Source organism: Lytechinus variegatus, chromosome 1 (genome assembly GCF_018143015.1).
Source record: "Lytechinus variegatus isolate NC3 chromosome 1, Lvar_3.0, whole genome shotgun sequence".
Lineage (NCBI taxonomy): Eukaryota > Metazoa > Echinodermata > Echinoidea > Temnopleuroida > Toxopneustidae > Lytechinus > Lytechinus variegatus.
This window is the reverse complement of record NC_054740.1, coordinates 82,009,506-82,033,397: the sequence shown is the minus strand read 5'-3', so window position 1 is coordinate 82,033,397 and position 23,892 is coordinate 82,009,506. Positions and strand designations below refer to the sequence as shown.

The 23,892-nt window shown below is 36.3% G+C and overlaps 1 protein-coding gene across 2 annotated transcripts in view; it reads left to right on the top strand.

The window, feature by feature from the left end:
- The window catches only part of LOC121425046 (low-density lipoprotein receptor-related protein 2-like), a 79,354-nt gene that overhangs the window by 16,312 nt on the left and 39,150 nt on the right, over window positions 1–23,892 (top strand). For both annotated transcript variants that reach the window (XM_041621005.1, XM_041620996.1), the window contains exons 2-12: window positions 8,027–8,146; window positions 9,906–10,040; window positions 11,280–11,405; window positions 14,526–14,654; window positions 16,308–16,454; window positions 17,930–18,049; window positions 18,889–19,008; window positions 19,790–19,900; window positions 20,690–20,812; window positions 21,779–21,907; window positions 22,663–22,927. In XM_041621005.1, coding sequence (XP_041476939.1) covers window positions 8,027–8,146; window positions 9,906–10,040; window positions 11,280–11,405; window positions 14,526–14,654; window positions 16,308–16,454; window positions 17,930–18,049; window positions 18,889–19,008; window positions 19,790–19,900; window positions 20,690–20,812; window positions 21,779–21,907; window positions 22,663–22,927 — 1,525 coding nt within the window. The remainder of the gene's footprint in view (window positions 1–8,026; window positions 8,147–9,905; window positions 10,041–11,279; window positions 11,406–14,525; window positions 14,655–16,307; window positions 16,455–17,929; window positions 18,050–18,888; window positions 19,009–19,789; window positions 19,901–20,689; window positions 20,813–21,778; window positions 21,908–22,662; window positions 22,928–23,892) is intronic.

Genomic DNA, 23,892 nt, shown 5'->3' with positions numbered 1-23,892 from the left:
AAATTGTTGCAGTTACCATGAACTGGCAGAAACAGGAAAAATAATGATTTTTTTTCTTCACTTTTGATGTTTAATTTTTAAGATATCTTTCTTAATACCCTTAGCCTCACAAAGATTAAAGGGATACTCCAAACTGGAGATATTTACATGTATGTCTCAATAAATAGAGTAAAATTCAAAGAGCATAATGCTGAAAATTTGATCAAAATGGGATATAAACAAATAACAAAGTCATTAAATTTTTAAGAAATGCATTCGGTTAAACAGTTTTAGGCATGTCTTTGTGAATATTCATTAGATGTGCTGATCATGTCATATCCCCACTTGTTATTTTGTATTTTATTATATGAAATTATGAAATAAGGTTTATTCAAATATTTGCTACCAATAACTAAAATAATTGAATTGACAACTGATTCATTTCTTGCTGCAACTTATTTAATCATATTGAAGACACATCATTTACAAAAATTTACATAAATTTCACAAATGTACAGTACATGTACTTGTTCACATCAGATCTTAAATCTCATCTGCGCAGTGACTATTTTTAAAACCATTGTGATTCTTCATTCTACTTAAAACAACTTCAATCTCAAATTGATGAGACAAAACAATATTTACAACAGACTCGAAAAAGGAGACTGAACATACGTATGTGTACTACACGTACATGAAATAATCAAATACAATTTTTAATTTACCTGGGGAGTGTTTCATGAAGCATCCTCCCTCTGATTTTCACTGACTAATTTGGTCTTTGCCAATCACATGTGAAGATTTCAGTAGCTTATAACAGTTGCTTTTGAAAATCCCTATTTTTTTTCATGAAATGCCCCCTGATCTGATTCATATTACAATGAAAAAGATGATTGATATGAATGCAATGAGATGGTAAATATTAGTCATCTGTACAGATATTGATTGAACAATTGAGAACGATTGTACATACAAGTGCGAACACTTGACTTGATCATCCACATGAATCATTTTTAATTCTGAATCTGAATTCATTTTGCCTTGGGTACAGACAGTTGAGTGTACAGTATGTACCTTTATGTAACACTTTATATTTTTAGGATAGTTGCTGTGATATTATTTTGTCGTTGGGGTACATGTAGCTTTCGATGGCGTATCAAGGCGAGTGTTACAAACAACGAATAATGACAGAAGGCGAAGTTGATTAAGTTCCGATAATATATTTATTCACTATTTCTTGATGGTAGAAAGGATATAGAATTACTGAAGAAACACAAATATGGAAGAACGATGAGAAGTATACAAGTGAAGAAATATGAATAACAATAATACAAGATTTAAAACTACAGTATACATGTAGGACTCCTTTGTGTACGGCCATGGGATGGGCCAAGAGAACAAACTGTGTGATATGCTGGGTGGAGCGGTATCTCAATAACCCCCAAATCTCTCAAATGTAGATCTTGTACTCTGTACATTATTTATACTCTGGACTTGATATGACAATCACAATGTTTCTACAAAATGTATATTCTTTGACCAGTTGACTCATACCATTTCTGGATAACAAGGAAATGGATATGTTTTTGAAGACCACAGTACATTAAAGTGAGAGGGAGAGAAACTGGGAGAGAGAAAGAGAACCAAATACAGTATATGAAGAAGAAACCTTAGGGCCGTCTGCACCATCCCGAGTTTTCAAATTAGCTCACTATTTCTGATTCGGCATATTATCCCGATCTGAACAATCTCAAGATTATTAATTTGTAACGGAGACGCAATTATCACTCTAGTTCGTAGAATAATGGAGACGCAATTATCACTCTAGTTCGTAGAATTAATCTCGAGATTGCAATCCCAAGTCAACTTGGGATTATTTGCAAAATAGCGCGCTCTTTTATGAATTATCGCGCTTATTCGCATGTGCAGACACACTTTGGCTTATTTATTCATGGTGTCAGACCACAATGCATATACAATGTATGCCTTGCTTGAGCAGGAATCGCTCTTCTTGCAATGGTGGAGACGGGTTTCTTGAATCTCGAGATTAATCGCGAAGAGGGCTGATCGGGCTAAAATCTCGAGATTGAGCAAACTCCTCATTGGTCATTTTCATGGAAGGAACCTTGTGAGTGTGACTGTAGTGAACAAGTGGACATAAACAAAGTTGTATGGGGTTAGTGTATCCTTTCGATTACAATTCAACTATACTGGAATTTCTTATTTTAAAATGTATATATTGATTACTATATACATGTATGCAGTACCTTTATGTTCTATGATAATCTAAAGTGCTGTATTTTGTACATGTAGCCCATAAATTCTGTATTGTTATTAGTATTATTTTTATTGCTATTATTATCATTATTAATTATTATCATTGTTGTCAATTTTAATAATAGTAATGTTTGAGTTCTATAAAATGTTTGAAAATATGATACATCACATGTTGTAAATTGGATAACTTTTAATTTGATAAAAAATGAGTTATTGTATGTACATGTACATGCATCTGATTACTAATTTTATTGCATAGAATTAGGATTTCATTTACGTTTATGTACATGTACTCTATTACAAATGTATAGGCTATGTACTGTAACATGTAAAAATTGTTGGATGTTGATATGTACAGTAAGTACTTCAAAATGCTTTGAATGGCAAATTTGTAATTTTGTGAAGGTTTTGTACTTTTTCCCATGTTTATCGATCTGGTTGCCATCAATCAATGGTTGCTATAGTAACAAAAAAAATCACAGGTCAGTTTTTTTTTGTCATCTCATGTATTGCAATTGAGTTGGGTATGTACTTTGATATCAACTCCTACAATGCTGATTGCAGTGAGTGCATGAGCTTCATTAAGACAGATGATGATGAAAATTGTCAAAGCTTCAAAGGATTTATTCTTTAAATTTAAGTAATATATTGACCACTAAAACAGCAATAAAATGTAGGTACAGGTTTGCATGGAAATAAAATCATACTAGGTACATGTAGTAGTTACAAAAAAATGAAATCAGATAACATTATTGAAATCATTTTCAAACTACAAACATGATTAGTCTTCCTATACCTGAGGAATTGGTTAAACTCTTCAGATTTTGCAGATCCATTTTCCATTCATCATAAAGCCAATTTTCCAATTAGTGAAATCAAGTGTACTTTTGCAATGGAGTGGACTGTCTGATTGTGTCTTTTATGGGAACCCATTATGAACAATTTAACTATTCTACCTTGAAAGGTGAATAGAAGGAGTATTATGAAAACACAATTTTGCTATTTTTTTTTGCTGATGTCATCGGAGTGGCACACTGTGCCTGGTTGTGCCTAAACCTGGGGGCGTACACATCCATTGTATGAAAACTACATGTACAGCCAAGATTGACAATGCAGCATTGTCATTAGAACACTGGGATTTTGTGAACACTGGAGGTGGGGATTGCATAAGTTGTGCTCTTACATTTGCTATAAGCATTAATTAATTCAAAGGGCTACAAATGTAGATGAATGTTTAAAACATGGGGATATAGACAATGAACTTGAACTCTAATTACAGTTAAATAGGCCTACTGATCCTTGCTTGGTTTGAAGGGGGCAGGAATTAAAACACATACATACAGTGTACAAACAGTGCAGGCCTACATTCTCTCACTTTATAGTACACATCAACTTTTTAGGTGGAAATCGCTCCTTGATCCGGTTTGTGAATCAAATGAGCTTTCCATTATTTCCTCATTAGGTGGTTTCAAACCGCTTCGATCACAAGAATCCCCGTTAAATTACGGGAACTGTTTTCGGCTAAAAAATACCCATTAATTATTCCTGCATTCACACCGCCCCGAAACATACCCTTCGGGATAAGTTCCTGAAGTTAAGAGCATGCGCATAGTATGGTCTGATAAGCAGGCAAGGTGCGAGATTCAAAATCACTAGCCCAGCAGCCACCCACAGCTCCAGCGCCCAACGACACGCTGGGCTAAAAGTTCCCGTAATTTGCTTTCACATCGCCAAAATACCTGCGACCTTGGAAAAATCCCCGCGAAAGTTCTCGTAATTTCGCCAAGTACCTACTATTTAGCGGGTATTTTCTTTCGGGGAAATTACGCGTAGTTTGCTTTCACATTACCAAAATACCTGGTATTTTCTGATCGGGGTAAATTTCCCGATCAGAGAATACCTGGAACTGACGAACTTCGAGGCGGTCTGAAACCACCTATAGTGAGGTGGTCCTTTGCATCAGGCCAAAGGAAGGTTTTCTTGATTGATTTGTGGGTCCCAGACTCCCAGTGATGATATATTGGTCTCCACTGGATGTGGATCAGGTATGGATCACTGAACCGTGGCTTAGATTTCATGTAGGTGGTTTCAAACCGCCTCGATCACAAGAATCCCCGTTAAATTATGAGAACTTTTTTAGGGTTAAAATACTCATTAATTATTACTGTAATCACACCGCCCCGAAACATACCCTTCGGCATAAGTTCCTTAAGTTACGAGCATGCGCAGTCTGGTCTGATAAGCAGGTAAGGTGCGAGATTCAAAATCACTAGCCCAGCAGCCACCCACAGCGCAAGCGCCCAACGACACGCTGGGCTAAAAGTTCCCGTAAATTGCTTTCACATTGCGAAAATACCTGCGACCTTGGAAAAATCCCTGCGAAAGTTCTCATGATTTTGCCAAGTACCTACTATTTAGTCGGTATTTTCTTTCGGGGAAATTTCCCGATCAGAGTACATGTACTTGGAACTGACGAACTTCGAGGCGGTCTGAAATATTGTGCTTTCATATTGCATTTTTCACCGGCGAAGTTCGCCAGTGAAAGGGAAAGTGTCCAGTATGAAAGGTACACAGGAGAACTTCACCGGCGAACCCACCTCTAGAGGTGGAGAACTTTGCCGGTGAAAAGGCCAATATGAATGCAAACCGGAGAACTTCTCTTCTTTAATGACGTCAGAGGTCTTTTTTCTGTATACCAATTACAATGCACATTGTACATGATAAAAAAAGTATTGTATGAAAGAAGTCAATATTGACATTAGAGACTTCAGGAAGTAAAAAATACAGAAAAGATCCTGTATACAACTGCCTTGATTTTAAACAGCCTAAGAAAAATTAAAGGATCTGCTCATTGGAATAATACGTGTAGGCCTACATCTATTGACCTAGACTGGCTATTATTCCCTTTGATGTTCTTGTAAATAAATGTAAATAATTTTGGTGAATTGTTTGTCAGTAAGGATAATTTTTTGGCCAACATAATGCAGCTTACTAATACAAATTTGGCAAATAGTCTCATAGTTCAGGATATTTGAGGTTAGTTTTATTTGACTTCTCTGGAAAATTTTCTTTGTTGAGGTTTTTCCCTGAATGAAAGGTTATAAAGTCAGTTTTGTCTTGACCATTCATGGAAAGAGATTACAATGATGAAACCAAGCAGAAAAACAATAGAAACCCCTGTGAACATGCACATCTATATGTAGATCCAGTACTATTTTGTACTATCACATCGGATGCTGCGAAGGGGACTTCTCATTCCTCAGGCCCACATACATGTACATACATTGTAGGCTAAGTTTTTGATTTATCCAATTCCTGTGAACTTCTTATAAAGGGGGTGGGAAGAAATTTGTAAGTAGATCGAGTTCCCTCATTTTTGTAGATCATGAGATACATGTACATGTAAGTATTAAAGACACAAAATGGTTATTCTTTCAGTTCCAACTAAAATTTTCAATGCAAACATTGAGTCTTCGTCAGGGATGTACTCTGAATAAGTTGACTTTCAGTTGATGCCAGAACAAATAGTTAAATCAGATTTGAGTAATTTTAAATCAGAAAAGGGGAAAAGGGTTGGCCACATGTACATGTACATCACCTCCCCTCATCCTCACCCCTTCACATGTAGACCTACTTTAAATCCACCTCAGCTAAATGTAGGCCTATACCTTAGCTACCAGGGCTATTAAAATTAAGCTACACAATAAAACAACTGTATACATCTTTGTTTAAAAATACAAATGTAGATTATTATATACTATTCCTTGTCTGTTATTTTCAGACTGGAACGAGATCTATGCTTCAATACAGACCTTTTGTGATCGGGAGCCTTGGTCCTATTGTGTTTCATGGTCACACAATTTAAAGGGGTCAGAGGAATGGGCTTTCCTTGAATCTTGTACAAATCTTACAGACACCAATATGTGTTCTTTGGGGTTAGGCAAATAATAAACTAATAAATGGCACCCAGAATTTGTTATTGTGCTAATAGGGTATGTAAATATGTGCATACTGGCCCTACCTGTTGCTGGCTGTTACTGTCTCTTGTACATGTACATTGTATGGAACTTAAAAAAATATATTTGTACAACTAGCAGCCTATGGAAAGTTAGACAGTTAGACTGGAAAGTTAAAAAGTTAAAAAAAAATATATATACATGTATAAGTAAATTAAAATATAGAAAGGATTTTTTATATTGCCCCCCAGGATGATTTCACGTTTTTATGTTAGGAATGATGAAGTCTTTAGGCCGACAATAAATTGATACATGACTTTTTCTGTACGAAACAAAAATCTGGTCGTTTCATGAAGAGTATTAACAGCTATTGTAACTTTGCTATTATGGCAACTACCATGACAACAAATGCTGCAGTTTTTGTCTCACCTGCATAGCAGAGTGAGACTATAGGCGCCGCTTTTCTGGCGGCAACGGCGGCGGCGTCAACATCAAATCTTAATCTAAGGTTAAGTTTTTGAATTAACATCATAACTTAGAAAGTATATAGACCTAGTTCATGAAACTTGGCCATAAGGTTAATCAAGTATTACTGAACATCCTATTAGAGTTTCATGTCACATGACCAGGATCAAAGGTCATTTAGGGTCAATGAACTTAGACCATGTTGGGGGAATCAACATCAAAATCTTAACCTGAGGTTAAGTTTTTGAAACGTCATCATAACTTAGAAAATATATGGACCTACATGTAGTTCATTAAACTTGGACATAAAGTTAATCAAGTATCACCAAACATCCTGCATGAGTTTTACGTCACATGACCAAGGTCAAAGGTCATTTAGGGTCAATGAACTTTGGCCGATTTGGGGGTATCTGTTGAATTACAATCAAAACTTTAAAAGTTTTTGGAGCTGATTCATGAAACTTGGACATATAATAGTAATCAAGTATCACTGAATGTCCTGTGCAAGTTTCAGGTCACATGATCAAGGTCAAAGGTCATTTAGGGTCAATGAACTTTGGCCGAATTGGGGGTATTTGTTGAATTACATGTACCATCATAACTTTGAAAGTATATTGGTCTAGTTCATAAAACTTGGACATACATGTAAGAGTAATCAAGTATCACTGAACATCCTGTGCGCATTTTAGATTACATGACCAGGGTCAAAGGTCAATGAACTGAGACCATAATGGGTGTATCTGTTGAGTTACCATCATAACTTTGCAAGTTTATTGATCTGACTTTTGAAACTTGGACATAAGAGTAATCAAGTATCACTGAATGTCCTGTGCAAGTTTCAGGTCACATGATCAAGGTCAAAGGTCATGTGAAATCAATGAACTTTGGCCGCATTGGGGTATTTGTTGAATTACCATCCTACATGTCTCTCTGTAAGTGTATTGGTCTAATTCATAAAACGTGGAAATAAGAGTAACCAAGTATCACTGACCATCTTGTGTGAGTTATAGTAGTTTTCAAAGTCAGCATTGCTGCTATGTTGAAATGCGTGATGCAGGTGAGACGGCCAGAGGCATTCCACTTGTATATAATTTGTAATACTTATACATGGATTCGTTAACAACTATGCAAGTAATAGTGCATTAAGTTCGACCAACAAATATAGTCATGGGGCCCGTATACTTCCATTTCCAGATCCCAGTGCCCACTCAAGGGCAGGAAGGGCATATTTCTTCATACATCTTCTTCTATACCTGAATACATGATATCATTTGATTGTGCCACACTTTTTTATTCATCAAAGTCCCTTTGATTAACCATTTCTATTTCTTTTCGTCTTTTCATTTCAGTGCATAGCCAGTGCACCACTGACAAATACCAGTGTCCAATGTCAGATATTTGTATTGATTTATCGAGAAGATGTGATGGGAAGGTAGACTGCGGTGGATCATACGATGAACTCAATTGTGGTAAGTGAGATGAACTTTAATTTTGTGTGTCATCGGGTGTGAGCTGTGAAATTCTGACAATTATTGATCAGTACCCATCACTTTGCGAGCATATATTATGAAATAGAAATTTTCATTTATCATGGAATACCCTCCTACATGTACATTTAATAAGCACTCATTATATCAAACCCTTGTTGCAGAATTCGCCGCACCAGCTCATGGTTTTGCTACGGTCGTACAAGTCCCGATAAAATCCTGGGAGGAACCGAGATATTTCATTCCCAAGCACTATCAACCCTGAATCGCCCGATAATCCCTCTTATGTAACATTTCTTCTCCGAAGGCTCAAGCCCGGGGTTAAACCATAAACAACAGCTGTGATATTACGTAAGAGCAGCTCTGCCTGTAGTAGGCCTTTTAGAATTAAATTATTTTATTTGATGTTTAATCAAGTTTTCAAAGGCATATTGTATTTTGAAATTCAATGTTAATATGTTTTCAATTTCAAACGAAGAAAATCGGCCCCGAAATAAGCAAACTATTACAGAGAAATAAAAATGACTGCATGTGATGGTGAGCGAGTTTTGCTTGAATCGACGCGCTGCGTATGTAATTGCGGTGAAGTTTTTTTTGGACCCATCGAGGTCAAGAAACATATGTTTAGATACTTAACCCTATCTAGGCGGGGGGGGGGGGCCTCGGAGGCCCCCCCCTCAACGAATCGCACGATATTTTCGCCATGCAAAATTTTTTGACCGCGCCGCTCGCTGACTTTTTACTTTCAAGTCTTGCGCAACTTTTGAGACCAATTTTGCGTCACCCGGGTACGTGGTTCCGAAATTACGTAACATTGAGTAAGTGCATGTCAGACCGAAAATGGCTCAAAAACGTGATTTCGTGTACAAAGTCAATGCAAATTGTGTTTTCAACCAAAATTCATAAATGTATGATTATTTTTAGTTTTGCTAGTCTAAATGTATTCATTTTATGCTTTTTATGATCACAGAAGAGTCCCCAACAAATTTAATTGAAAAAACAATGAAAAACAAAAGGTAAAAAAACATAGAAATACATAAGAAATTGCAAAAAACAATATAATACATAAGAAAATGATTTGATATCACAATTTTTTTCATGTACACTTGCTAAGGACACCACAAAGAGTTTCTATACCAAAAATTAGTACATTTGGAGCTTTATTTAGGGATTTAGAGGAAAAAGTATGATTTCGCATACTAATTACGCATAAATTAGCATAATCACTTAATAGCCATTTGCATGAAATAAATTACTATACAATCTTGTAGATTATGTCCCAGGCAACCCACGTGCCAATTTTCGGCGCGATCGCGCGGTCGACGGCCGAGATCTTAGGGGGGGCCTGGGAGCCCCCCCCCTCCCCTCCCCGGCCATAGGAACTCCCAAAATACCCCGGCCTAGATAGGGTTAAATAATTGGCCTTGGGTGATTGCGGTTTTCCATATTTGGTAATTGGGGTTTGCCTCCTCCAATGGCGTTTCCGCGTCCTGTTCTTTCCCGAGTCCCATTGCATAAAAAAGATGAGGTTCGTGGTCTGTAAATTTTCTATTTGTTCATTTATTTGCACAAACTTTTATTGAAAAATATATAGAAGTAAAATGAAAATCAAAAGATGGATGATGTAGGACTAAAAGCAAAACACTTTAACATCGAACTGCCGTCCTGCTAAATGAATACTTCTACATTTATTTTTCTTGAAGTGTGTAACCCATTTTGATTTCTGTCTTATATTTGACAGCAAGTTTGACAGACTGTCGCACAGACTATGAACATTGCCCAGGTGAGGGCAACAATCTCTGCATTGATCCCTCTGAAAGATGCAATGGTCAAAATGACTGCATGGACAATTCAGACGAAGATGCAGGTTTTTGTGGTGAGTTGTACAAATTAAGCCTCCATTCGTGTGTCTATCTTGGATGAAAAAAGTAAATCCTATTTAAAGATGATATATTGTCAACAACATTGACTAATGATTTTCCACAGAAGTACATGAAAATGATTGAAAGTTGAACAAATTCATTAAGGGACTGAATGAATAAAGAGAAACCAGGTTTGAATTTTGAGGTTTACTTTAGCATTCAATTAGTGTAAAAAGCTTTATTAGGTTGCTGATTGTTGGTAAACTGATCAAATGCATTGATGATTCAGATTTTTCTTCCAGGCCTATTTTCTTCAGAGATTAGATCATAGTCCTACAGTATTACAGTGCTACTTTATCAATTCAGACTCAGTCATTATAATATTTGTGTTACAGTGGGTCTGAATCAGTTACATTTATATAGCGCTTTATTGTACACTTTGTGTGTAAGTGCTTTTCATTGCACTTATTATTACCCAAGCTATATGGGATACTGGCATGCCCAAACACAATATATGCACTTTCTCCACTCCTTGAGAAGCATTCCAACAAGAGTTCCCAGACTATACATGTAACTTTCTAGGCATATTTTACATAGACTTTCATATCATACCTGGGGGCCATGTCATAAAGCTGATCGTAAAGTTACAAGCAACTTACAGAACGACTGCTGATCCTCTCTTGTGGTAAATATTGACCTCATTGGTGATTATTTAGAGTGTGATAAAGGTTCGCCAGTCGTTCTTAAAGTCTTAACTTATGAACAGCTTTATGAATGACCCACCTGGTACCCATTGAACACCTGGATGGAGAGTGGCAAAGTGTGATGCTACATACATGTATAGGCCACGATGGGATTCGAACCCACAATCCTCTTTTTACAAGGCTAGAGTTCGAACCGCTACACCATGACTTTGTAGTTTCACAACTGATGTACATTAATAATGATAATAATAATAATAAAACAATTCTTGTGTAGCGCATATCACATTATGATTAAAAATATTGTCTCTATGCGCTTCTAAATGACTTGGATATTATTAGCACATGCATTTCAAGGAATTCTTACCAGGTACCCATTTACCCCACCTGGATCGAGTGCAGCACAATGTGGATAAATTTCTTGCTGAAGAAAATATTACGCCATGGCTGGGATTTGAACCCATGGCCCTCTGTTTTAAAGTCTGAAGACCAATCTACTTGGCCAAAATGCTCTACATTATGATTTTTTTCTCTTTCCTCTGTACTCAACAGCTGATACTCCATGTCCAAACTCGTTTGTAAGATGTGTATCAACAAATACTTGTGTTCCTGGATCCAAATATTGTGACGGTATTTCAGATTGTTCGGATGATAGTGATGAACCTCCAATATGTACAGGTAAGTATAAAAACCTAACATTATCGTGAGAATCCCCACCCTCCATTTCTGACAAATGTATACAGTTTATAGGGAATTGATGATGTTGCTGTCTGCATTACATGTACTGTACATTTCCCAAAGACCCAGACCGCATATACAGTGCGTATCAAAAAAAAGTTTACACTTTTTTGTAATATCCTGAAGATTTTTCCACATTTTTACATTGGTACAGATCCACTTAAGCAAATGACGATATAGCTGTCGAAAAATATTTCCGCTTGAGTGAGCACCACTTACTTTTGAAAAGTTAGTGAAAAATGATTTGCGCAGAACTCTGAAATAGTTATATAAAAGTAGACCTTAATCATGAAGAAAACGAGGAATTTAGCTAGTAAATTGATTTGATGATAAATTGTACCTTTTTTAACTTGTTTCCTTGCCCAAAAGCACTTCGAAGAGTGCATTGCACCCCACCCCACATCCCCGCACACTGAGGCCATCGTGACAATATTTGCTTTACACTGAGCTGTGATTTACATGAAATGGCTTACATGTAGGCTTCATTTTCATTTTGTTAATCATTTTCAAGCTTAGGAAAAGTGTGGAGAAACAAGTATTAAATGAAAAATGAAATGTAAACCCACTTTAAATGATACAAACTTAGTGAAAAAATGCTGGAGATATATAAACTTTTGTTCAGATTCACTTACATGTATGTCCTCAGATCCAGCTGGCACAAAAAGGGTAAAAGTTGTGCTTTACTAAGTGTTGAAATTTCAATTTGGGTGGCAAAATTGTTCCAGAATGCTTGAATGTATCCATTTAATTTCAATTGACTAACAGTGCAAGGGAAATGGATGAGAAATGTTTCGCAGGGTAAGTTTGATTTCGCCCTTTCCTCTTTACATAGCGTGAAAAGGAGAATTTCTGCGCAAACAGATTTCTGCAAGCTTTACAAATATGGAGAGTGCTCACTCAAGTGTAACATTCTGTCAAAACTTTTACTTGCATTAGATAGATGAGACCCAAACCCAAGATTATATGTGAAAAAATTATTGACATGTTGTATATTTTTCAAAGTGTAAAGTTTTTTTTGATACGCACTGTATATGCAGGCCTGCTCAGTTTCCGCAGGCTTAACCATAAACTTAAGTTGTCGTAATGTTTACCAAAACAAAAAATTCTAACAAAATCCAATGTTATTGCCACCAATAGTTGAATGAGTATGTATCAAATGATTCTGGTTTGTACTTAAAAAATAGCTATAAATTTTATAGCAAGATTCACTCTCCTTTTCCCAATTATAGTCCATCTGTACATATACCGTAAGTAACGGTGTATTAACCGCACCCGTGTATTAACCGCACCCCCAACTTTGGACTAAAAAAAAAAAAAATCTCACATTTACATGCATATTTGAGGTACGAAGAAACAAAAACTAAGTTTAAGATTTCAAAGTATCCAAAGAGATTACCGGTATGTGGAAATCTGCTGTTCTTGATCAATTCATCTACAAATGTTAGAAAGAAAGAACGGTCCCGACAATATTGGCCACTTACACACTCACTCACCTCACAGTCACAGTGTACACACACACAGCACTGCCATTACATTGCAAACTACGATACAGTACCAGTCATGCTAGTACATCTTATCAAATTATGATCTGTGTCTTTCCCAGCGTAGGAGGAAGAAACATTCACATTTCTTGCATCACAACCTCACAATCACTTTCAGAAATTTGATGTCTTAGCATGAATTTTGGATACGGGATTACAGGAAGGTTCAAGAAACAAAGAAATTGACATTTTTTCCAGTTGTTTTTTACGGCTTTGTGCCGTCTCTCTCGTGCGTGGTTTACATGGTATCTTATGAAAAGCAAACAGGAAGGAAAAAAAACAAGCTCTGGCGCGAAACGGGACTTTGAATAGCGCCAGCTTAAGTTGCACTATAACCATATTACAACGCAATCTCTAAGCTCATTCAACTCTCGCTCAGCGGTGACAAAATATTACCGAGTATGCTTGGCGTCTCTTTTAACTTAGCCAGGGAACTTCACTACTTTGAATCGAGAATAAAGTCAAAATTAGTGTCATGAAGGTGGGTGCGTTTGTTATGGACAATATTTAATTAAGATCGTAATAATCGCTTCCCATTACCCGCGGCTCATACCCCTCTAAACGACATTGCCTGGGCGGCTACGCCCGGCCACTCGATGTGTTGTGAACTGGCAGACATCGTACATGTACGGGAGGGGTTACGGCGGGCTGGCTCAGACCTGTCACCGTGTATAAACCGCACCCCCGACTTTTGCTTCTATCCCGCCGAGAAAAAGGTGCGGTTAATACACCGTTACTTATGGTACTTACAGTATTCTTGATGGTGAATCTCATGCAGTGCTTTTTCCACCATTATTGAATTGAATTTAAGCTAGATATTTGTTTCATTTCATTTACATCTTGTTTAGCTATATCAGAATAGATAATGAACCTTGTAGTACATTTCACTTTTTAAGAGTTTCTCTTGGAAATATTTTGTGTACTGTATACTTACATTAATACTGTTGTTTCATTGTTCATTGGTCCTGAAAACTCATGCCTAATTAATTTGGATATTTGTATACTACTGGTAAACACTTCATATGTTTATGGATTAAAAACACTTTTTAAAGCATTTTTACTATTAAATCTACATTACTATCTTTGGTCATTGAAATTCATGTAACCTCTTATATTGGACTATATCTGCTTTTTTCATAAAGATTGTCTTGATATTTACTTAATATGTCTATATCACCTAATTACATACATTTTCTGGCCTATATTTTACATGTAGATTTATGCAGGTTTTAAGAAAAAGGACCCTGATGTGTTTGGGTACATGTTCATTTCAAGTTGTATTTTGACATGATTTGACATAATACTTTTAAATGATTTACAAGTACACATACACGTACATGTAATACCAATATTTCTATTTTAGAATAGCTCATATTACAAATGATGAATGTAACTCACAAATACATGTAATCGAGTGTGACATCAAATTTTTTTCTCTGCTGCCTTTGACAATGATGACAATATTTACGAACTAACCCTTTGTGATGTATACATGTATGTATCTATCTCTTTATACTAGTCATACCTTCTACGTGGAGCTGTCCAGCATTACATTTCAAATGTGATAACAACCGATGTATCTCTGATCTCAAGGTGTGTGATACTGTCGATGACTGTGGGGATGGATCAGATGAAAATGTTAATTGCAGTAAGTACCACTCATGGGGGGTGTTTCACAAAGATTTAAGTGTGACTTTGAGTCAGACTTGAATTCCCAGTTGCATGCAATATTAAAGGAATGATCGATCAAACTATGCTTGATGTGGGTTACTGAGTATTTATAAAGAGAGCGGTGTTGGCTCAGTCGGTAACGCGTCTGCCCGTCGAACCAAAGATCGTGGGTTCGAGTCCACCCCGGGCGGATGACTGAAGCCAGTGCGTTGTGTGTAAACGTCTCTCCCATGTTTCATAGATGCAGGCTATGTTACAATGGAAAACACTCCGTCCCTCGGATAGGACGTTAAATGGAGGTCCCGTGTAGAGGAGAGTCATCCCTTTGCACGTTAAGAACCCTCTGCACTATTCGTATAAGAGTAGGGGGAAACCCCGGTGGAGTGGTCCACCTGCATTCCCCCCATAGCCAATCAGTTGTATCGGGAGGAGAGACCTGCGGGTCATAGTGATTCAGTTCGCTTTTCGCCTCCCAGGCACAGGTGACGCCAAACAATAATAATTATTATTATTGTTTGGCGTCACCTGTGCTTGGGAGGTGTTTCATAAAAAGAGTCATCTTATTCATTATTATTAATAATGATTGTGCGTTACGTACATATCATTTATATGTGTTGGCATTTGAGTATGACTCTTTTTATGAAACACCCCCTAATTAAAGGTTGGAACTCTATTGCCCATCATACTTTTCGAATGAGGATCTTCCAAACAGTTGCTTAATATTGTTTTAATTAGACAACTTATCCACAAATTTACACTTGTATGTTTGGGGGTAAATTTCCCTCTTTACCTATGCTACTTCTGTATTAAAAAATGCCCTCTGTCAGGAAATTTTTAGTTTGCAGACATACAGTACAGACCAGTATGGGGGAAGTTAATACTATATACATATACACGAATCAGTAAAAACAGGAACATAGTTGTTCGCTGTTGATTTCCCAAAATACGCCCTTCAAATTCTTTAAAAGTTTTACTTTTTACATCATGGTTGACCCATGTTGAAAGCAATACAGTTGATTTGTGTGCCCCATCCCATGACTCATTTACATGTATTACATACTTTGGGAATGTTCTGTGACTTTTGTAGAAGTCAAACTGAGGAACTAAGAATCTAAATACTTGCGTGCTTCATGTATCATTTAATAAAATACAAAATAATTTTTGAGTAAGAGATCCATGTATATTACAGCTCTCCCAATTTGCTCTTTCATTTACATCAGCCTTTATGTTAACTGTTTGGTGAAAATTTTCAAAGCTTAAAATTCCTGAATATTCATTCTTTACATTCATTTTTCAATGATGTTTTCAGCATTGTTTAATTTGTCTCTTTCATATAAAAATAAATCATTTGTTTAGGTGGAATTGGCCTTTTGCATAGACACACATTTATGGAACACCAATGCTATCACATTCTACAAATTACTTCAATGTGAAAGTTTGTCAAATTTGATTATTATGAAATGAGAGAAAGAAATAATGTGAGTACAATGAATGCAAAGAGATTATTGGTATTTTATCTTTGCCGTGAACATTTTAAGGAGTTTGATGAAAGCAAGCTTTTTATAGAAGTGTAGACAGGAATTTATGGAGTTTGACCTGGGAGTACTATCTATTGTGATTTTACCTGCAGCTGGTCACAGATGTCGGACCGGCTACTTCACCTGTGAGGTCAAGCGTTTTGATGGTGAGAGATGTATACCAACGAGTCAAGAATGTGATGGTGTGGCGCATTGTCAATTTGCTGAAGATGAAGATGAAGACAAATGTGATCAAACAAGTAAGTCAATTTACCTCGTGCAGATCCCCTCTTTCACAAAGAGTCCTAATTGATTCAATCATTGTCAGTATCATGAAGATGAAGAAAAATGTGATCAAATAAGTAAGTCGATGTAACTTGTGTAGATATTTTATGTCCCCTCTTTCACGAAGAGTCGTAATTGATTCAATCATTGTCAGTGTGATGAAGATGAAGAAAAATGTGATCAAACAGGTAAGCCAATCTATCTTGTGCAGATATTTTATGTCCCCGCTTTCAGAAAGAGTCGTAATTGATTTAATCATTGTCAGTGTGATGAAGATGAAGAAAAATGTGATCAAACAGGTAAGTCGATGTAACTTATGTAGATATTTTATGTCCCCTCTTCCACAAAGAGTCGTAATTGATTCAATCATTGTCAGTATCATGAAGATGAAGAAAAATGTGATCAAACAAGTAAGCCAATTTACCTCGTGCAGATATTTTATATTATATGTCCCCTCTTTCACAAAGCGTCGTAATTGATTCAATCATTGTCAGTGTGATGAAGATGAAGAAAAATGTGATCAAACAAGTAAGTCGATGTAACTTATGTAGATATTATATGTCCCCTCTTTCACAAAGAGTCGTAATTGATGAATTCAGTCACTGTCAGTATCATGAAGGTGAAGAAAAAATGTGACCAAATAAGTAAGAAAGCCAATTTATGCAGATATTTCATTTCCCCTCTCTCGCCAAGAGTCAAAATTGATCAATATGATGAAGATGTACATGATGAAATTGTGATAAAACAAGTACATGTAAGCCAGTGTACATGTACCTCATGCAGGCAGATATTCAATGTCCCTCTCTTTCATAAATATTTTTTATTGAAATTATGAAATTCAGGCTGCATTTTAACAAATATTGCAAGATGTAATCAATTCAAAACATTGAAGCAAACCACCTACATGTAAATATACTGTAGTTATGGGGGCATTTCATGAAATTTGTCAGCACTGACTAAATTCAGAGGTCTGAAAGTTTCAGTGAATTCAAGGTTTTGATATTTCTATGGTAACTTTCAGAGAATTACAGCTTACCACTGCTTACATATGCCATGAAGAGGCACTCCATCTACAGGTTCTCTGATATACCCTGCGATATCATAAAGTCATTGAATCCTGCAGTGACAGACATTTGAAGGAAATGAAAACTATCATCAGAACCACTAGATTTGAAGCTCACAGTCTCGACCAACCCTTCCCCCCCCTCCCCGGAAAGAAACAACTTCATGTTCTATATTCATCCAGTAGCCCCTACATGTGTTGGAATTCTACTTTGCATTGTTGCCTAAATTTTTTTTTAAGTAATGATAATTAGTGATTTACAAATTTTAGCAAGGATAATTGGTTGAGGATCATTCATTTTTTGTCATTTTTTAGGGGGAGGCTGCTGAAAGAAAGACACACACAGGTTTGTTGTACTAACATCATGATTGCCCTTTTCATTTTCAGATATTAGGCCCTGCGATGCTGATCAATTTAGCTGTGATAATGGCCTGTGCATTCTTAGCCAGTATGAATGTGATCACCACAGTGACTGTGGCGATGGCTCAGATGAACACGCTGGCTGTGGTAAGTGGTCTGATGTGGTATAGTGGTGTGGTGGGGTCATTGACTTTAGGAGTCCTCATCTTAGACTTAGGGTTCAAAGCCTTACAGTAAACTAGTACTGATACCTTATGAGTAACATACTATTGGTAAACTGCCAATTTGTCTATCGCCAACTTGTCTACTCCTCACATGGCCAACCTTCATTTAGTCTAATGCCATTTCATCCAATATTTTGTCTAACAACCTACCGGACAATAGTCACTTTGTTTAATCACCAATTTGTCTATGATCATTTCGTCTCATAACCAGTTGGTCTAACACCCATTTCCTTTTCATTGATTTTGCCCAATTAACTCTTAGTCCAATTAGACCAAATGGTATGTGGACTAAATGGTTATTAGACCAAACGTTTATTATACGAAATGGTGAGTGATCGAAATGGCAGTTACTGTAGACCATGTGGATAGTGTACAAACTGATAGTAGACCAAGTGATGGTAGACGAGTTGGAGTTAGACTGGAAATAAACCGTACTATTTCTGTATGCACTACCCCAAACTATATACCAATAAAAAAGTCAAGAAGATGTAGAATATACAGTATGTGTACATGTATGAATAATTGAGATCCCTACATTGCGTTGATATTAAGTTGATATTAATAATGAGCTCTCGAGGTTTCTCGTTGTAGCTTTTCAATTTAAGAAAACAGAAAAAAATACATTTTGATGTTATGTATTATTGCTTGTCTTGTTTTGCTTTCATGCCTTACAATTACTACCTTAATAAACTTGTTCATTTTCTTTTATTCCGTTTAACCTTTTTTCATTGCTAATTTGTTGCAATGCTTGTTATATTTCAGATTATCCGCAGTGTTCATCGGTTACTCAGTTTACATGTGATAATGGAGTCTGTATAGCAGTCAGTCAGAGATGTGATGGAAACCGTGATTGTATAGATAATTCTGATGAGAAAGATTGCCGTAAGTTCTAACCCTACTCTCATCTTATGAATATATTCCTCTTTGTTGCTTTAAATCACTAGTACAAAGTGTGATTTTATGTTAGCAATTTGCCAATTTGCATAAAAAAAGCTCAGATTTTGAGCTTTTCATTACATTGTTAGATACCGTAAATATTTAAGGACAAGTCCACCCAAACAAAAACTTGATTTGAATAAAAAGAGAAAAATTCAACTAGTATAACACTGAAAATTTCATCAAAATCGGATGTAAAATGAGATGTAAAATGAGAAAGTTGTGGCATTTTCAAGTTTCGCTTCATTTCACAAAACAGTATGCACATCTCGGTCGGTATGCAAATGAGGAACTAATGACATCACTCACTCACTATTTCTTTTTTATTTTAACGTGGAATTCCATTATTTTAACATCTTGTGCTTCAGGCAATGAGATCTTAATCGTCAAATTCGTAAAAATTGAAATATTGTATGATTCAAACAATAAGAAACAAAAGAAATAGTGAGTGAGTGACATCATCGACTCTCTCATTTGGATGTAACTGGCTCGTTCATATAACTATTTTGTTAAAGATAAGCAAAACTTTGAAATGTCATAACTTTCTTGTTTTACATCCGATTTTTGATGAAATTTTCAGCATTGTGCTTGTCTGATTTTTCTCTGATTCAAATCAACATTTTTTTGAGGTGGACTTGACCTTTAAACATGTATGATAATATGATACAGTATTCTATTCATTTTGATCTCTTTTTGTATTTGGTATATTTTTTTTTTACATGTACAGCGAGTTGCTCTGCTGATGAGTTTACATGTGAGAATGGCCGGTGTGTGAGTAATAGTAATGTCTGTGATGGCTCCGTGCATTGTCAAGATGGGTCAGATGAAAGATTCTGTGGTAAGAAAAAAAAGACCCTGTTACTTTTTATTGTATTTTTCAGCAGTGTTCAAATACATTCGGTTTGGATATTAGCTTACAAACATTCTAAGATAATGAAGCCCTATTCAGGTATGTTCAGCAACAATGGTCATAATGTTCTGTCATGATGAGAAAATTGTCTAACATTAAGAGGTAAAACTCTTGAAAGTTGTTCTATTATGTTGCCATGATTTGTGTCATTTGATGTCATATCTAGATAATTTGAGCATTAGGATTAGGATTATAGTGTTCAAGTCAGGCTCAATGTGCATATTTTCTATCAGATCAATTGTCAATAGCGCTTTAATATGTGATCAGGCATGGCAATTCCACAAAATGTAGCCAGAAATGAATTTTCATTTGAACATCCCGATGGAAAGAAGGGGATATCATATATAACCCACTACCATTGGATGACCCAGCTCATTACTAAGAGTAGAACTTTGACTTCCATAGAATCTTACTTTTGAGAATAGATGATTAAAGCTGACAAGTCTATTGAAGCACACTTACCCTATTGTGCAAGGTGATAAAAAGAGGTTTAGAACTCATTCAAATGATCCTAATCAGGATCATCAAAATCAGCTCCAAATTTGACACACTAATTAGGCACATCCTGTTCTTGATTAATGAGTCATCATAAATCAGTACATGTAGATGAATAAATAAAGATATGAAGAAATTAATACTTGAATTGGTGCATTAATCCTTATTTCCTCCACATTTTAGAAAGTTACTTTTTTACTTTTTGATTTGTTTGACTTTCAGGTATAAATGAATGTTTGAACAACCCTTGTGATGATGTGTGTACCGATACTGCAACAAGCTTTGTGTGTTCCTGTGTTAACCGCCCTGGATTTGTCTTAGCTCCAGACAGGGTCTCTTGTGTCGGTAAAAAATATCAAAGCTCTTATTATTATCTTATATGTTTTTATGAAAAAAATTATGTCTTCAGAGTATTATAATCATGTGTGTTGCATAAGAGCAAAACATTGTACATATATGTGTGAAATGTTTTGAATAATGAAAATCCGAGCAACTGATTGGAAATGATATCTTTATTGTTCTTTGGTTGTTGTAATGGCCCTTTCGATTTATCTTCTGGTTAGGATTTATACTTAAAAATGGATTGTTTAACTTAGTTCAAGTTCTAAAAAAATATTTTTCTCTTGCAGCTTATCTTGTAATCATAAATGCAGATCTTTGTGTTATGAAGAAATCCCCTTGGATTGTAAAGCTAATCGGTTGCTGAATTTGCTGTGATATTGATTACTACAGTGTCACAGGCATCCAAATGAATGCTTGGGTTAACACTGTAGGCTATGGAGGGAAAATAATATTATTTATTGCGAAGTATGTAATGATGCTGAAAAAATATTTTTGTAGGGTTTCCTCTTGAATGTGGGGCCTCACAGCTGAGATTTTGCAACCTACATGTACACAAAGTCACTCAATCCCTATCTCTTTGTATCCCTTATCATTGCTGTTAAATGAGATACATAATGACAATGATGATGATAATAATTGAATATTATTGTTGATGAATAATAAAGTAAGATGAAGATGAAGGATGATAATCCTAATAATCCTGATAATGATGATGATGATAACGATGGTAATGATTACAGATGTATGCGATAACGAGAAGATAATGGATGATGAAGATAATGGGCATTTGTAGTCTGCGATGTATCTGTGGATATTATGTGCAAGGCACACAATTATTGTCTGTCATCATCCTTTCTCATTCAGCTATTCCATGTTTTAGTGAAGGCCTGTCAGATACAAATTCATCTCATCTGTGTATAAATTTCATGTAGAATAATCATATGGATTGTATAATTTTGTTTACTGCAGATTTCGACGAGTGCGCGATGACTCCTGATGTGTGTAGTCAGATCTGCCTGAATACAGAGGGCTCGTACAGCTGTGACTGCACAAGGGGATATGATCTCCAGCCAGATGGATCTTGTTCATTAACAAAAAGTAATGTATGCTATAGAGTTATAGCGTAGTAAAGACCAAGAAAGGGAAGGGGAATGTGAAGGAGAAGAAGGAATAACAGGAAGATGAAGGGGAAGGAGGAAAAGAGGGAGAGGAAGAAGAATATAAAGGTGGAGGAGGATCAAGAAGGACGTGGAGGGGGGGGAGAGGGGTAAGGGACGAAGAGGAACTAGAAGGGGAGGAGAAGAAGAAAAGAAAATAGGGCATAGTATTGTCATCATTTTATAGTTATTCTTATGGTAATTAAGTCCCTAGTTTTCTGTTATGGTGCCCAGTTAAAGGAGGAAGGAAGGGAAGAAGAAGTAGGAGGGATGGAGGGAAAATCAGGAAGAAGGAAGGGAAGGAAGAAGAGGAAGATAGAGGGAAAGGAGGAGGATGATAAGAAAGAAAAATGAGAAGAGGATGAGAAGGAAGGGTGAAGGGAGATGAGGGGAGGGAAAATCAGAAGGAAGAAGATGAAGATAGAGGGAAAGGAGGAAGGGAAGAAGAAGGAAAAGAGAGAAGAGGATGATGAGAAGAGAAAGAGAAAGATGGAAGAAAAAGAGTAAGAGATGAAGAAGGAAGAGGCAGAGCTGTTATGTTTTGATGATTAAAAACAGTAGAGGAGACGATATTAGCAAAAACTAAGTAAGCTGTAGCACTTGGAACAAAGTAAGTTATTGGTGCTTGCAATGGAGACCTTGAAAACTCTTAAATGCTTACTTATATTAACTTATTTTCCATTGATACATTTCCAGCTGAAGAAGTTCCCCACCTATTTGTTGCAAATCGATACTACCTCAGAGACTATGACACAGCGAATTCCTCGGCCAACGCCGACATCTTAGCTAATTTTGAATTCGCCGTGGCACTGGACTATGATATGGTTGAAAACCAGGTGTTTGTATCGGATGTCATTTCTAATCACATCATCCGTATGGATATGAATGGTGAAAACAAAGTGGATATCATTGATGATGATGCCGATAGCATAGAGGGACTCGCAGTGGATTGGGTTGGAAGGTATGTATAGAAGAAAAGACAGAGGTGCTAAACTTTTGCCATCACTGGCTAAGCAGCCAATAAAAATCAAGGTTTCATATAAATAAGATTACAGAGGTGCTAAACTTTTGCCATCACTGGCTAAGCAGCCAATAAAAATCATGGTTTCATATGAATAAGATTGCAAGCTTATGTATTCCGAGCCGGAATTTCCAACCCTGATGAGAACCTGTTCTTGGACTTTGACTGTTGCGTTAAACCTGCTGTTGATCATTATGTTTGACGTCGATTGTAATTTACATAGAAACAATGATTTCTGTTGCCTAAAGAGCCATGTCACTAAGGTAGCTGGCACTGATTGTGAAATTTATCCTTATGGTGCTGCACTTGACCCAGGTGAGGTGAATGGGTACCCGGTAGGAAGAAATTCCTCGAATGCTCGAGCGCCCGATCAAGGTAGCCGTGCTAAAGCCGGGGTAATAATAGCAGGGCCCGCTGGGAGAACAGTTTTTGGAACTGAAGTGGCTACCCTGGGTAAATATGCCGCTATTATTATTATTATTATTATAAATAACCAAACAGTATCATGCAGTAGGTATATTGTCTATCATAAAAGGAATAAAGCTAGAATGTGCTTGAGACTATACAGAAAGAATGTATTCTTTTGTAAATGTTTACTTACTATTTAGATTTTTATTTGCCTACTTCCTCCCTAAATTTTTGTATAGTGCATTATTTCAAATCCATTTCTGAGAGTTATCATGTTTTGCGATGTGGCCCAGAATCTTTTGATGCTGATCTTCAGGATGAAAAATGATTCAGAAGAGAGATGAAGAAATTGAGAAAGGGAAATATGACATGTACATTTGCCTTTTCCATTGTAATGCATTATTATCAGAAATGGATATGGCTAATGGTGTACAAATAGAAGGATGCATTAGTGAACTCTTTTACTTGTACATGTATGTGCTGTCTGTATCTTGTTT